Raw genomic sequence first — 12,715 nt, 5'->3', positions numbered from 1 at the left:
GGGCTCTTTATAACTTCGGTGGATCAAAAGCCACATCTAAATGTAAGACAGCTTCCTTGCTGTTTTACATTTTGACCATTTTCTACACATAAAAAAATAATTCCCCACCCTCTCCACGCCCATTTTTGTAGACCTGGCGTGAGCGGGGAGAAGTCGCAGATTGCGGCTCAAGTAACGCCGTATTTCTGTTTAATAAATGACTCCCTAAGACTTAATTCGCTTGACCGTATGTTTTATTAATTTGCCTTCTGCATTTTTTGTGTATAGAACATTTATTTCCATAGTGCAATTCACATTTCAATAAAAAGTCAGTACTTTAGTTTATAGCATATAGTAGGGCAGCAAGGTGGAAAGTAAGGATAAGTGAACAAGTTCAAACTGAACTGGGTTTTGAACAAACTTTGCTATTTTTCTGATGGCAGACAAACCAAGATTTTCTGTTTTGGATAAATCTACTGCACTTGTTAGGAGGAAAAAAGCCCTAGGAAGGAAGAAGAAGGGTTCTCACATGACTCTTAGAGGGGGTGGGCCTGAACTGATTGGCTCACAGGTTGACAGCCTAGATGAGCTAATCAGTTCTGGAGCAGGAAAGGATATGACTTTGTAAAACAAACAGAACACCATCCAGTGCTGGGCTGTGAATGAGCGTGGATGTGTGTGATGGTGTCTACCAGGAAAAAGATCTTAGGGAGTTAGGGACAGTGAGAAATCAATTAAGCTTTTAGCCAGGGAAAGTGAAGGGAAAGGCTAGGATTCTAAAGAAGAATTGTGTGTCTTTTGTAGAGTACAGACATACAAGCAGGGCAGCTGATAGGCAGGGAGAGAGAAGAAAGAAGCTGTGGCTGGCTGTTACTGGTATCAGAAGTGCAGGTACTGCAATGCAGACCTCAAAAGCAGCTACCTGCAAGCAAATATTTTAATTTTTCCCCCAATTTTCACAGAAATCCTTTGTTTTGTGAGGTTCAATTTAATATATATGTGATTACTACAGCAATACCCAAGGTGTGGCAGCAATCCACCTGTGTGTATTAAGGTGAAATTAAGCATCAAGCCTCAATTGTCCATTTACATATGTTCACCTTCCATATGTTTGCAATGTACTTTTTTTTTTTTCTTTTGGGGGATGATTATTTTCAATTCTGTTATAGCTTTCTGTTTTGTACAAAAATTGCGGACGCTTACCGATTAATTGGAGCTCGGTCTCCTGGTCACCCACCAGTCTGGAGAGTCAAAACAAATATGCACTAAAAATGGCTGGCTCACAATATTTAGCAAGTATTTTTACTTAAAATGTATGCATAAAAACATTTAATCGCATGTAATTAAACGATGCATTATAATTCCCCCAGATAATATTCAAAATATATTTTATAAATCTATGAAACTGGTCCTACTACAATGCGGAGCTCATGCATAAAATATTTTAAAAAAAAATTATGCGGTTGTATACTAGTATTTGGGCGTGTGTTTTGGGTTTCACCAATATTTCATCTGATATGGGCATATGAGATAATGTCCGTGCCTATTTGTTGCAATCTTATTCACATAAATGCTCTTTGTAACTTTAGGCACTTATATGCGTGTCAAAATTAGGATACTGAGCACAGTCACCCTATTGGGTAATTGAAGCAATTCAGACTTGCAGATTGCAGTTAAGGCCGTTTGTATACAATGATGTTTGTTGTTACTCACGGCTTCCTGCGATTCTTCTGTTGGCTTATATTCCAATCTATTACTGTCTCAGCGTAACTCTTCGCTGTGTTTGTCACAGCCCGCTGCGAGTTGTTCACTGCTATCGGTTTGATTACGCAGTGCAGGTTTCCGCTCTCCATTCTGACGACTGTGTCGACTCAGGGCATGCATGCTGAGCTTACTGGGATTAGTAATAATGTCCGTTCTTGCTTTATTTGTGGTGTGATCTCGTAACAGTTTTCTGTTATGACATGCTTATAACGGAAAATAATGGAATTGATATACTGTAAACCAAAGGGAAACCTTTCTGTTTTAATCTGTCCTCATATGGGTTAATAGATAATAAATAACAAATACCAGCATTCCATCTGGTTTCTGATATTTTGAATGGAAAAAAAAGTCCTGTCGACAAAATAAAGGAAAACAGATGGAATGCTGGTTTCCGTTATTATTTCACCATTGAAATATATGAGGATGGATTAAAACGGAAAAGTTTCTGTTTGGTTTCCGGTATATCAACTCCATTGTTTTCCGTTACAAACATGACGAGGCTTCCGCCCAGCAATGTGTTCGTTGATGTCACCAGCTCTGATGGGGGCGGGCTCTAGCGCTGTCCAAGCAATTTTACAAGTGAGGGCAGCGCTAAATCCCGCACATCTGTGCCGGTGACGTCACTGGGCTCACTGCTGGGTGGAAGCCTCTGCCTGGCAGCCCGAAGGAGAGTCCGGTTTGTCATCGGAACTCCACAAAATGCTTTTGCCCTGCTCGATTCAGCCCAGGGCAAAGGAGAGCATCGGAGCATGAACTGCTCCAATGCTCTTGTCAGGGGGCCTGCAAGGGGGAAATTCTGGGTATGTCCGGGTTCAGCTCTGATCCCGGACAACCCGTTTAATGCATTTTGTGGCAGTCCAAACATATGCTTTTTAATCCCTTTTGTTATTACAAAGTATTACAGGTCAATGTTAGCGTAAGGTCTAATTTATCACCGTGGACTTAACAGACCAGTGCCCACAGATTCAAGTAGTGGCCCCGTGACAGAATGTCCTGCATGCAGTATTTGTTCAGTATTTGCATCAGTGTTTGATCAGTATGTGTGAGCCAAAAACACCAGTAGGTCCAAAACAGAGATAAAATGTAATGGAAATATTTGCATCTCTAGTTTTGGACCCGCTTCAGTTTTTGGCTTACAAATACTGATCGAATACTGAATAAATGCTGGCCATATACTGACCGTGTAAAAATTGCTTTATTGATGCTTAAAATGCAGGATCCTTTTATTTCTGTTCTTCTGATGGATCAGGAGAATGGAGAAATAAACGGTAATGGTAACACAGATAAACAAGGGAAATATGGCCCCATAACAGGGTGGGGATGGGGCTAACAGCATTGGCAGTAACATTGACAATAGTGGCCTCATAAAAGGGTCATTAGTGTTGTCTTCATCGACACCCTCCAGCTCCTTTTGCTCCTCAAAGCGAAATGTTGGTGCCACATCTTCTGTCCCCTCGCCAAATCATATTTGTAAGCATCCCCTCCAGGATGTGAAGGAGTGGAAAGACAATATTCATCCCGTATTTCTGCTGACTGTTAAATAAAGTAGCCTGATCAAAGAGCCTGAGAAAACAGCACATGTCATACATGAACTGCCACTGGCTAATGTGAAAGTTACACCGGGGGTAGACCTGTCCATCAGCAGCATTAAGAAATACTGAAAGTGGCAGCAATTGAATAAGATGCATGTGGCAATATATTAGACCACCCTTAAATACTGAGGCACAGTAAGTCAATGTATCAACTAACAGATTAACTATGGATGTAGCAACAGTTCAATAAGACGAGCATGGCAAAATAATAGACCGACCTTTAATATTGAGGCACAATAAGTCTATGTTTAAAGTTGAGGATTAACTGTGAATGTGGCAGAAGTTCAATAAGATGCGCATAACAATATATTAGACTGTTCTTTAATACTGAGGCACAGTAACTCTATGTATAAACTAACTGATTAACTATGCATGTTGTAGCAGTTCAACAAGATGCAAGGGGCAATTACACTTAACCTGCAGTGTCCCTGCTGTCTCTGTATGCTTTCCCTACAGTCTCAAAAAACTCCCCCTATGATCTCCCTGCACTGGCCCAGTCAATTTAACTAAGATGCGTTATATATGTGATAACTGCAGCAATTCCCAAAGAGTGGCAGCAATCTACCTCTGTGTATTAAGGTGAAATTGAGCGTCAAGCATCAATCGTCCGTTTAACTGCAAATGTGGCAGCAGGTAAACAAGATGCATGTGGTGATTACACTCAACCTTCACTGTCCTTGCAATCTCTCTATGCTCTCCCTACAGTGTTAAAAAACTCTCCCTATGATCTCCCTACACTGTTCCTGAACTCTCAGCATCTAATATTCTACAATTAAAAGCTTTCTGCAACACTATTTTTAGCGCATAAGAACTTGCCACATCTCTCCCTAAACTCAGCTCATAGGAAAATGATGGACACCACGCGGGATGAAACTTTTAAAAGGGCTGTGATATCACAAAGGATAGTAAGGTAACGGCCAAAGGGTGAGAAAGGCGCTCATAGGGTAAGTAAATCGAGGTACAACAGCTTCCTTCAAAGAGCTGGTGGATACAATAGACTCACTTGTTATGGTTGCACCGAAGTTAAGTGCAACCGTATTGCAGGTGAGCTGTGAGGTATAAAAGGTGCAGGTCGGTGCTGCCAGATGCGTCAAGAAGCCTCTGGGACGAAGGCCAAGTCGCCACTCGGGTATATATTGGAAAACGTGTCTTAGCTTGTCACTGTGGAGTGATCAAGCTGGTAGACGATCATTTGGCGCATTACCACGACACGGTACAGGATACAATAAAGTTTATTTTGAGACAACGCGTTTCGGGGTCTCGACGGCCCCTTTATCAAGTATGTGTCACCCTAGTTTTTTGTGCAGCTGGGTGTGTACTGCCTGGTTTCTTCTAAAATTGGTGCATGTCCGTATCTTAATTCTGTTCTTGTTACACTTTGAGTGAGTGTAGCGGTTCACCACTACAGTCCTATGTGCGGCACGTGTAGAAAGGGCGCGCAGGCAGAGAGATATCTGCTGATTAGCTAGCGGCATGACATTATGGGTCATTTAGAGTTCCTGGACTTCTTATTTTCATTTTGTAACACGTGCAGCAGCAATTTTAGAAAAAACTGATTTGTTACCACGAAGCGCAAATAAATAGACTTTGCAGAGAACTTTTTAGTAAACATCAGATGTAATTTCGCTTCAGATGATTTGTTTCGCTCAACACCAGAAACTATCGTTAATTACGCATACTAACAAAAGCATGATGTTAGGTGCAACTACTCTAATTATAAAATATGATTTCGGTTTTACTCTATAAAACACAACAATAAGAATGTCTATGGTAATGTGACACATGTACAACCAAGCACATGCAGAGCATGACATGATCACGCACATAGAATTTATCAGTTACAGGAACCCAACCTAAAGGCAAACAACATATTGTATGCTGATTTACCTTACAGGATAAAAATATCCAAACCCAAGGTAACAAAAATATCAACCAAATAAGTTAAAAGAACATTCAGAACATAACCTTCAACTACAGTTTTCCTTATATAGTTTAGATTATGCGGATATTAATTAACTTTCCCTTGAGTGAGGAGGGGGTAGAGGAGTGATATCATGATAGTTATTGGGTATATATGTCTGTAGTTTATGCTCAACACTCATTCTAGATCAATTTCCACTATGAAACTCCTCCTGATCTGTGTGCTCCTCGGAGCAGTTGGTGAGTTCAGTGGCTGTCTTCTATGATACATATATTGTTGATGTTGATACTTTTTAGTTTTCTACAGCTTTCTATGAGGAAAGAACCTAACTTTTTCAATTTGCTACATGTATGATGTATATGACTGTATATAATATGGCTCCTTGTATTTTCTCAGCTGCTTTTGAGGATGATGATAAGATCGTAGGAGGTTACACCTGCTCTGCTTACTCCGTCCCCTACGCAGTATCTCTGAACTCCGGCTACCACTTCTGTGGAGGTTCTTTGATCACTAGCCTCTGGGTGATCTCTGCTGCTCATTGCTACAAGGCGTAAGTTACCTTAATTTTGACCAAGACCAAACCATCAACGTCACATCAACTTTTGGCCTTTATCATTTACTATTCTATATTGTTCTCCACAATATAAAATAGTAAATGATAAAGGCAAAAAGTTGATGTGACATTGATGGTTTGGTCTTGGTCAAAGCATTGAAAGCATTTGAGGTTTAGTGTTGAGTGCGAATATTCGAATAACAAATATCGCAAATCGCTAATCGCTAATTCGCAAATATTTTGAATATAGTGCTATATATATTTGCTATATCGAATATACGTCATTTTTTAACATCTGAAAACATGATTCCTCCCTGCTTCTTTCTGAGTCATTGGCCCACAAGCAACTTCAGCAGGAATGAATCATGTTTTCATATGGAAAAAAAATGACGAATATTCTAAAACACTAATATATAGCAATATAGCGCATATATAAATGTTATTTAGAATATTAGTTTTTAGTTTTTTTTTCAATGTGTACTGTTATTCCACTTCGGCATACTCCTCCAAGACAAGCGTCCCCATCACCATGGGAGCGCCTGTGGGTTAAAAAATAACATCGGATCTGAGCTTTCCCTGAGATCGTGAAAACTCAGATCCGATGGCATATTCTATCCCACAGGCGTTCCCATGGTGACGGGGACGCTTGTCGGGGAGGAATATGCCAAAGTGGAATAATAGTACACATTGGGAAAAAAAAGACGAATATTCTAAATAATGAATATATTCGCTATATTGCTGTAACTTCGTTTTTTAGAATATTCGTCATATTCTAAAACAAGAATATATAGCAATATAGCGAATATTCATAAAATACACATCTAGACTGCAATTTAGGCAATATAGTGCTATAAACTTTTTTCATCGTCGTAATTTTTTTTCTTTTATAAACTTCAGATTTGAAGAAAAATTACAACTTTGAAAAAAAAAGGTTATAGCATTATATTAGCTAATGTGCAGTCTATATGTGTATGTAACGAATATTCGCTAAATTGCTATATATTCATTTTTTAGAACATTCGTCATATTCTAATATAGCGAGTATTCGATAAATACAAATATAGAGCAATTTAGCTAATACAGTGCTATAATCTTTTTTTTATAGTCTTATTTTTTTTCTCTTCTGAACTTTAGATTTCAATAAAATGTACACTATTAAAAAAAAATATTATAGCACTATTTTAGCTTAGCTAAATTGCTCTGTTTTTATTTTCTCTAATATTTTGCTATATTGCTATATATTCTTTTTTTATTAATTTCGCATTACGCGATTTTTACAATTTAGATTAATCGGTATCGCAAAAATAATCTCGAATACGAGTATTGGCGAATATGAAACGAATATTCTTGTGAATATGCGCAAAATATCGCGAATTCGAATATGGGACCTGCCTCTCATCACTATTGAGGTTTAGAGGCTAGTTTTGTTTGTAAAAATGGTTGCTAAAAAAGGGAGACATGTTTTGTGGGACTAAAAAAATGAATTGCATCTGAAAGCTCTAAAGATTGGTAATGGCCCTGGGGGTCATAACCAGAATATATCAGAAACTTTTGGCCAAAAATAAGAACAGATCATCAGTGTTTTAGCAATGAAAAACATTTTAACTGAAAGTAGGAAAAATTATGTTCAGATGTTATTTATATGTGGAACAATGAAAGCAAATATGTTTGTACCCGTTTTCTATAATTTTGCCTATTTATAGAATGCAAAGAGTTTCATATTACAGTTACAACATGGTGATAGAACACAATGGAATTCCCAATATATAAATATAAAGTCCTTCCTTGCTCTTTTTGAAACTTTTTTTTTTTTTTTTTAAATGAAGGGTTTTCATAGTAAATAACAAACTGTTAGAGTTAGCAGATCATTTACTGTATAGTGTCTATTTTGTATAAATTGTGACAATGAAAGACAAAGGACTGGAGCCACAAATACATAGTGATTCATCTAATTATAACCATAATATATTAGACCGATGGATATACTATATGTGTGATTTTAGCTGCCCCATGTTCAACCCCTGAAAAATAACTTCAAAAAATTATTAGATTTCCATTTTTTCCTCACCACACATCTGAAGAAACAGGGAATTTACTTGGGTGAAGATAAATTGCTATACCATTCACAGTGTATGGACAACTATGGTGCTGTTTCTGAAAGAAAGCACAAATATTTCCCCAAAAACACTAATGCATTTAAAAAAAAATTATGAAATGAATTTAGGATTACAAATGAATTTGTCTAATTTTTGCAGGAGCATGCAGGTGAGACTGGGAGAACACAACATCTTTGCCAGTGAAGGCACCGAACAGTTCATCAACTCCGCCAGAGTCATCAGACATGGAAGCTACAACTCCAGAACCCTGGACAACGACATCATGTTGATCAAGTTGGCCTCTCCCGCAACCCTCAACTCTTACGTCAAGGCTGTTGGTCTGCCCGGTGGCTGCGCTGCTTCTGGAACTAGCTGTCTGATCTCTGGATGGGGCAACACCCTCAGCAGTGGAAGTAAGTCAAGTACTGCCAATAATGTTACTGGAACGGCAAGTAAAAATGAGTAGTGGTTATTTACACAATGTAAGATGGAGTTTACTCAGAGATAGGAATTACTGACACCAAATGAGCTGAAGTTTCTTTAAAGGTGGAGTTTGCTGATGAGGAGTGAAGTTATTTTAAGACAAATCTAATACATTTTCAATTTACTTAAATGAGTAAAACATTAAACATTTTCTAGGACCTTAATGATTGCTCGGTGTAGAAATTGTTAAAAGGATGTTTCTTTAGAATTTTGAATGTATTTATAGGTCTCATAATATATCAGATTCAATGTAAATCTTTTTTAATATTTTTCATATTTATAGCCTAAATGGATCACTGTACACAGCTAACAAAATTATGTGTAGCAAATAGTAACAGACCCATGATTAATGGATATTATAGGTGTGGAACAATATGTGTCATATAGATATGATCCACGAACTGCTATGGTGTAGAAACCATACTGTATCAGGGAGCATAAAGCTTCAAAGGGTTTTCCCAGATTTTAAAACGAATGATCTATCCTCCAGGAAGGTCATCAATATCTGATCGGTGTGGACCTGACACCAGGAATCAGCTGTTTGAGAAGGCACTGATGCTTGTAATAGCACCGCAGCCTTCTAACAGCTTTATCATTGTTCACATGGCCTAAGCTCAGCTCAGCCCCATTAATGCGCTGCGATGCAATTTCAAGCATAGTTTCTATACAATGGACGGCACTGTGCTTGGTGAGCAGAGAGAAGTCTTTGGCTCTTATGTGAGAGCCGGTAACTTCTCAAACAGTTGATCATCAGGGGAATCCGAGTGTTGAATCCCCGACTATCAGATACTTTTGAGTGATGACCCATCAGTGGGATAGTTTATCAGTTCAATAATTACAGAAAACCCCTCTAAAAGTCAAAGAAAAGGTGCAAACACTGTGAATGATAATTGTATGTTTCTATCTACATACAATATGCTAAAAATGTATATTTACTTACCTTTAGCAAACATGCCCAGCCTCCTGCAGTGCCTGAACGCCCCCATCCTGACTGCCGCCCAGTGTAGCAGCGCCTACCCAGGAGAGATCACCACCAACATGATCTGTGTTGGATACATGGAAGGAGGCCAGGATTCCTGCCAGGTAAATGGATCTTCTTCGTCTCATAACTTTCAGATCTGTGACTGTAGAATGTGGACTGTTACGAGGACATATAGTCATCAAAAGGCCATTATTCCTATTTCATGAAGACGACCTCTCATGACAATGTGTTTATATAAATGTATCATAAAAAAATCTAAAACTTGTTTCTCTAAATTATGCAATTTAACAATATTGTGAGGATAGCAGATTCTTAAAAGGATAATATAGACCAGGTTTAGGCTTGAAGGTCAAAAATGTCTTTCTTTCCAATTGTACTGATTTAAAAAAAGAAAACAGTTCAATGACAAAATCCTGCTCTGGCATTAATGTATTACCACATTGTTTCACTCTTTAAAAAAATTGGTATGGACATTACAGAGGCTCATTGAAAATGTCACTGTATTTGTAGATGCCATATTTGAGAGACACTATTTGAAGGAGCAGAGGTGTAGCTATATTGAGTACAGAGGTCACACTCAGGACATGCTGAAAAATGGTCAAAGATCCTTGTGCCATATTAGAAAGACACAACTGTTATAAATGTTACATGATTGTATTGAGCCCCAAGAGCCCTAATTTACATCTCTGTGAAGGAAACTTTTGTAGCCGTATTTTAGAATATACAGTAGCTACTGATTATTCATTACCTCCAGTTGATTCAAAATCTAACATTTTGTCTCTATATTTTCTCAGGGTGACTCTGGTGGACCCGTGGTCTGCAATGGACAGCTCCAAGGTATTGTTTCTTGGGGATATGGCTGTGCCCTCAGGAACTATCCTGGTGTCTACACCAAGGTCTGCAACTACAACTCCTGGATCTCCAGCACCATGGCTGCCAACTAATCTTTCTCTGTGTTTCTTGTCATTTGTTGCTCTGTTACTGGATACTAACACCTATCATATTAACAGTTAGATTTAAAAAAATAAAAAATAAAAAAAATTAAAAAATCTTCTCATTTTTATTTGGATTCATCACCTTCAATCATCACAAAAAAAATGTTTGAGTCCAGCAACTTATCATGATACAAAAATAAGCCTAATCAGATTTTGAGCTGCTCTTTGTAGACTAAGGGGCACATTTATTAATACTGGAGTTTTAGACACCGGTCTTAATAACCCCTATACCTGGAGGTGGATCCTCCAGAGTTATGAAGAGGTGCAGGGCTCTTTATAACTTCGGTGGATCAAAAGCCACATCTAAATGTAAGACAGCTTGCTGTTTTACATTTTGATCATTTTCTACACATAAAAAAATAATTTCCCACCCTCTCCACGCCCATTTTCGTAGAACTGGCGTGAGCGGGGAGAAGTCGCAGATTGCGGCTCAAATAACTCTGTATTTCTGTTTAATAAATGACTCCCTAAGACTTAATTCGCTTGACCCTATGTTTTATTAATTTGCCTTCTGCATTTTTTGCGTATAGAACATTTATTTCCATAGTGCAATTCACATTTCAATAAAAAGTCAGTACTTCAGTTTATAGCATATAGTAGGGCAGGAAGGTGGAAAGTAAGGATAAGTGAACAAGTTCAAACTGAACTGGGTTTGGACCGAACTTTGCTTTTTTTCTGATGGCAGACAAACCGAGATTTTCTGATTTGTTTTGGATGAATCTACTGCACTTGTTAGGAGGAAAAAAGCACTAGGAAGGAAGAAGAAAAGTTCTCACATGACTCTTAGAGGGGGTGGGCCTGAACTGATTGGCTCCCAGGCTGACAGCCTAGATGAGCTAATCAGTTCTGGAGCAGGCAAGGATATGACTTTGTAAAACAAACAGAACACCATCCAGTGCTGGGCTGTGAATGAGCGTGGATGTGTGTGATGGTGTCTACCAGAAAAAAGATCTTAGGGAGTCAGGGAAAGTGAGAAATCAATAAAGCTTATTGCCAGGGAGAGTGAAGGGAAAGGCAAGGATTCTAAAGAAGAATTGTGAGTCTTTTGTAGAATACAGACATACAAGCAGGGCAGCTGATAGGCAGGGAGAGAGAAGAAAGGAGCTGTGACTGGCTGTTACTGGTATTAGAAGTGCAGGTACTGCAATGCAGACCTCAAAAGCAGCTACCTGCATTCAAATATTTTCATTTTTCCCCCAATTTTCACAGAAATCCTTTTTTTTGTAATGTTCAATTTAATATATATATGTGATTACTACAGCAATACCCAAGGTGTAGCAGCAATCCACCTGTGTGTATTAAGGTGAAATTAAGCATCAAGCCTTTGTCCATTGACATATATTCACTTTCCATATGGTTGCAATGTACTTTTTTTTTTTCTTTTGGGGGGATGTTTCAAGCTGCATATGTACATACTGTAATTACTGCAGCAATACCCACTGTGTGGCAGCAATCTACCAGTATTTATTAAGGTTAAATTTAGCATCAACTCTCAACCGTCCATTTATATTTATTCAGTTTCCACATGGTCAGAATTTATAAATTTTTTTAGGGGGTTACAATTTAATTAAAGGGGGGGGGGGTTTCACATGATTATTTTCAATTCCGTTATAGCTTTCTGTAATGTACAAAAATTGCGGACGCTCACCGATTAATTGGAGCTCGGCCCCCTGGTCACCCACCAGTCTGGAGAGTCAAAACAAATATGCACTAAAAATGGCTGGCTCACAATATTTAGCAAGTATTTTTACTTAAAATGTATGCATAAAAACATTTAATCACACGTAATCAAACGATGCATTATAATTCCCCCAGATAATATTCTAAATAAATTTTATAAATCTATGAAACTGGTCCTACTACAATGCGGAGCTCATGCATAAAATATTAAAAATAAAAATAATGCGGTTGTATACTAGTATTTGGGCGTGTGTTTTGGGTTTCACCAATATTTCATCTGATATGGGCATATGATATAATGTCCGTGCCTATTTGTTGCAATCTTATTCACATAAATGCTCTTTGTAACTTTAGGCACTTATATGCGTGTCAAAATTAGGCTACTGAGCACAGTCACCCTATTGGGTAATTGAAGCAATTCAGACTTGCAGATTGCGGTTAAGGCCGTTTGTATACAATGATGTTTGTTGTTGCTCACGGCTTCCTGCGATTCTTCTGTTGGCTTATATTCCAATCTACTACTGTCTCAGCGTAACTCTTCGCTGTATTTGTCACAGCCTACTGCAAGTTGTTCACTGCTATCGGTTTGATTACACAGTGCAGGTCTCCGCTCTTCCTTCTGCCGACTGTGTCTTTAATCAGGGCATGCATGCTGAGCTTACTGGGATTA

At 38.3% G+C, this 12,715-nt stretch overlaps 2 protein-coding genes across 10 annotated transcripts in view; one reads left to right on the top strand and one right to left on the bottom strand.

Annotated features, from left to right (window-relative positions):
- Positions 1-12,715, bottom strand: part of LOC121006028 (M1-specific T cell receptor beta chain-like) — a 961,123-nt gene that overhangs the window by 783,606 nt on the left and 164,802 nt on the right. The window lies entirely within an intron of this gene.
- Positions 5,453-10,371, top strand: LOC121006047 (trypsin-like). Its single transcript, XM_040438940.1, has 5 exons — positions 5,453-5,495; positions 5,653-5,806; positions 8,065-8,318; positions 9,335-9,471; positions 10,165-10,371. The coding sequence occupies exons 1-5, from the start codon at positions 5,456-5,458 to the stop codon at positions 10,312-10,314; spliced, it is 735 nt and encodes a 244-aa protein (XP_040294874.1). The 5' UTR covers positions 5,453-5,455; the 3' UTR covers positions 10,315-10,371.

The sequence above is a fragment of the Bufo bufo genome, chromosome 6 (genome assembly GCF_905171765.1).
Source record: "Bufo bufo chromosome 6, aBufBuf1.1, whole genome shotgun sequence".
Classification (NCBI taxonomy): Eukaryota; Metazoa; Chordata; class Amphibia; order Anura; family Bufonidae; genus Bufo; species Bufo bufo.
The sequence above is the reverse complement of the archived record's forward strand: the minus strand, read 5'-3'. Positions and strand labels throughout refer to the sequence as shown.

What these genes read in the sequence shown, in the direction of transcription:
- LOC121006047 (XM_040438940.1), top strand. Translation starts at nt 5,456, where the DNA reads ATGAAACTCCTCCTGATCTGTGTGCTCCTCGGAGCAGTTG. An exon ending in TGTGCTCCTCGGAGCAGTTG is followed by an intron (nt 5,496 to 5,652) that starts GTGAGTTCAGTG and finishes GTATTTTCTCAG; the next exon opens with CTGCTTTTGAGGATGATGAT. An exon ending in CAACACCCTCAGCAGTGGAA is followed by an intron (nt 8,319 to 9,334) that starts GTAAGTCAAGTA and finishes ACTTACCTTTAG; the next exon opens with CAAACATGCCCAGCCTCCTG.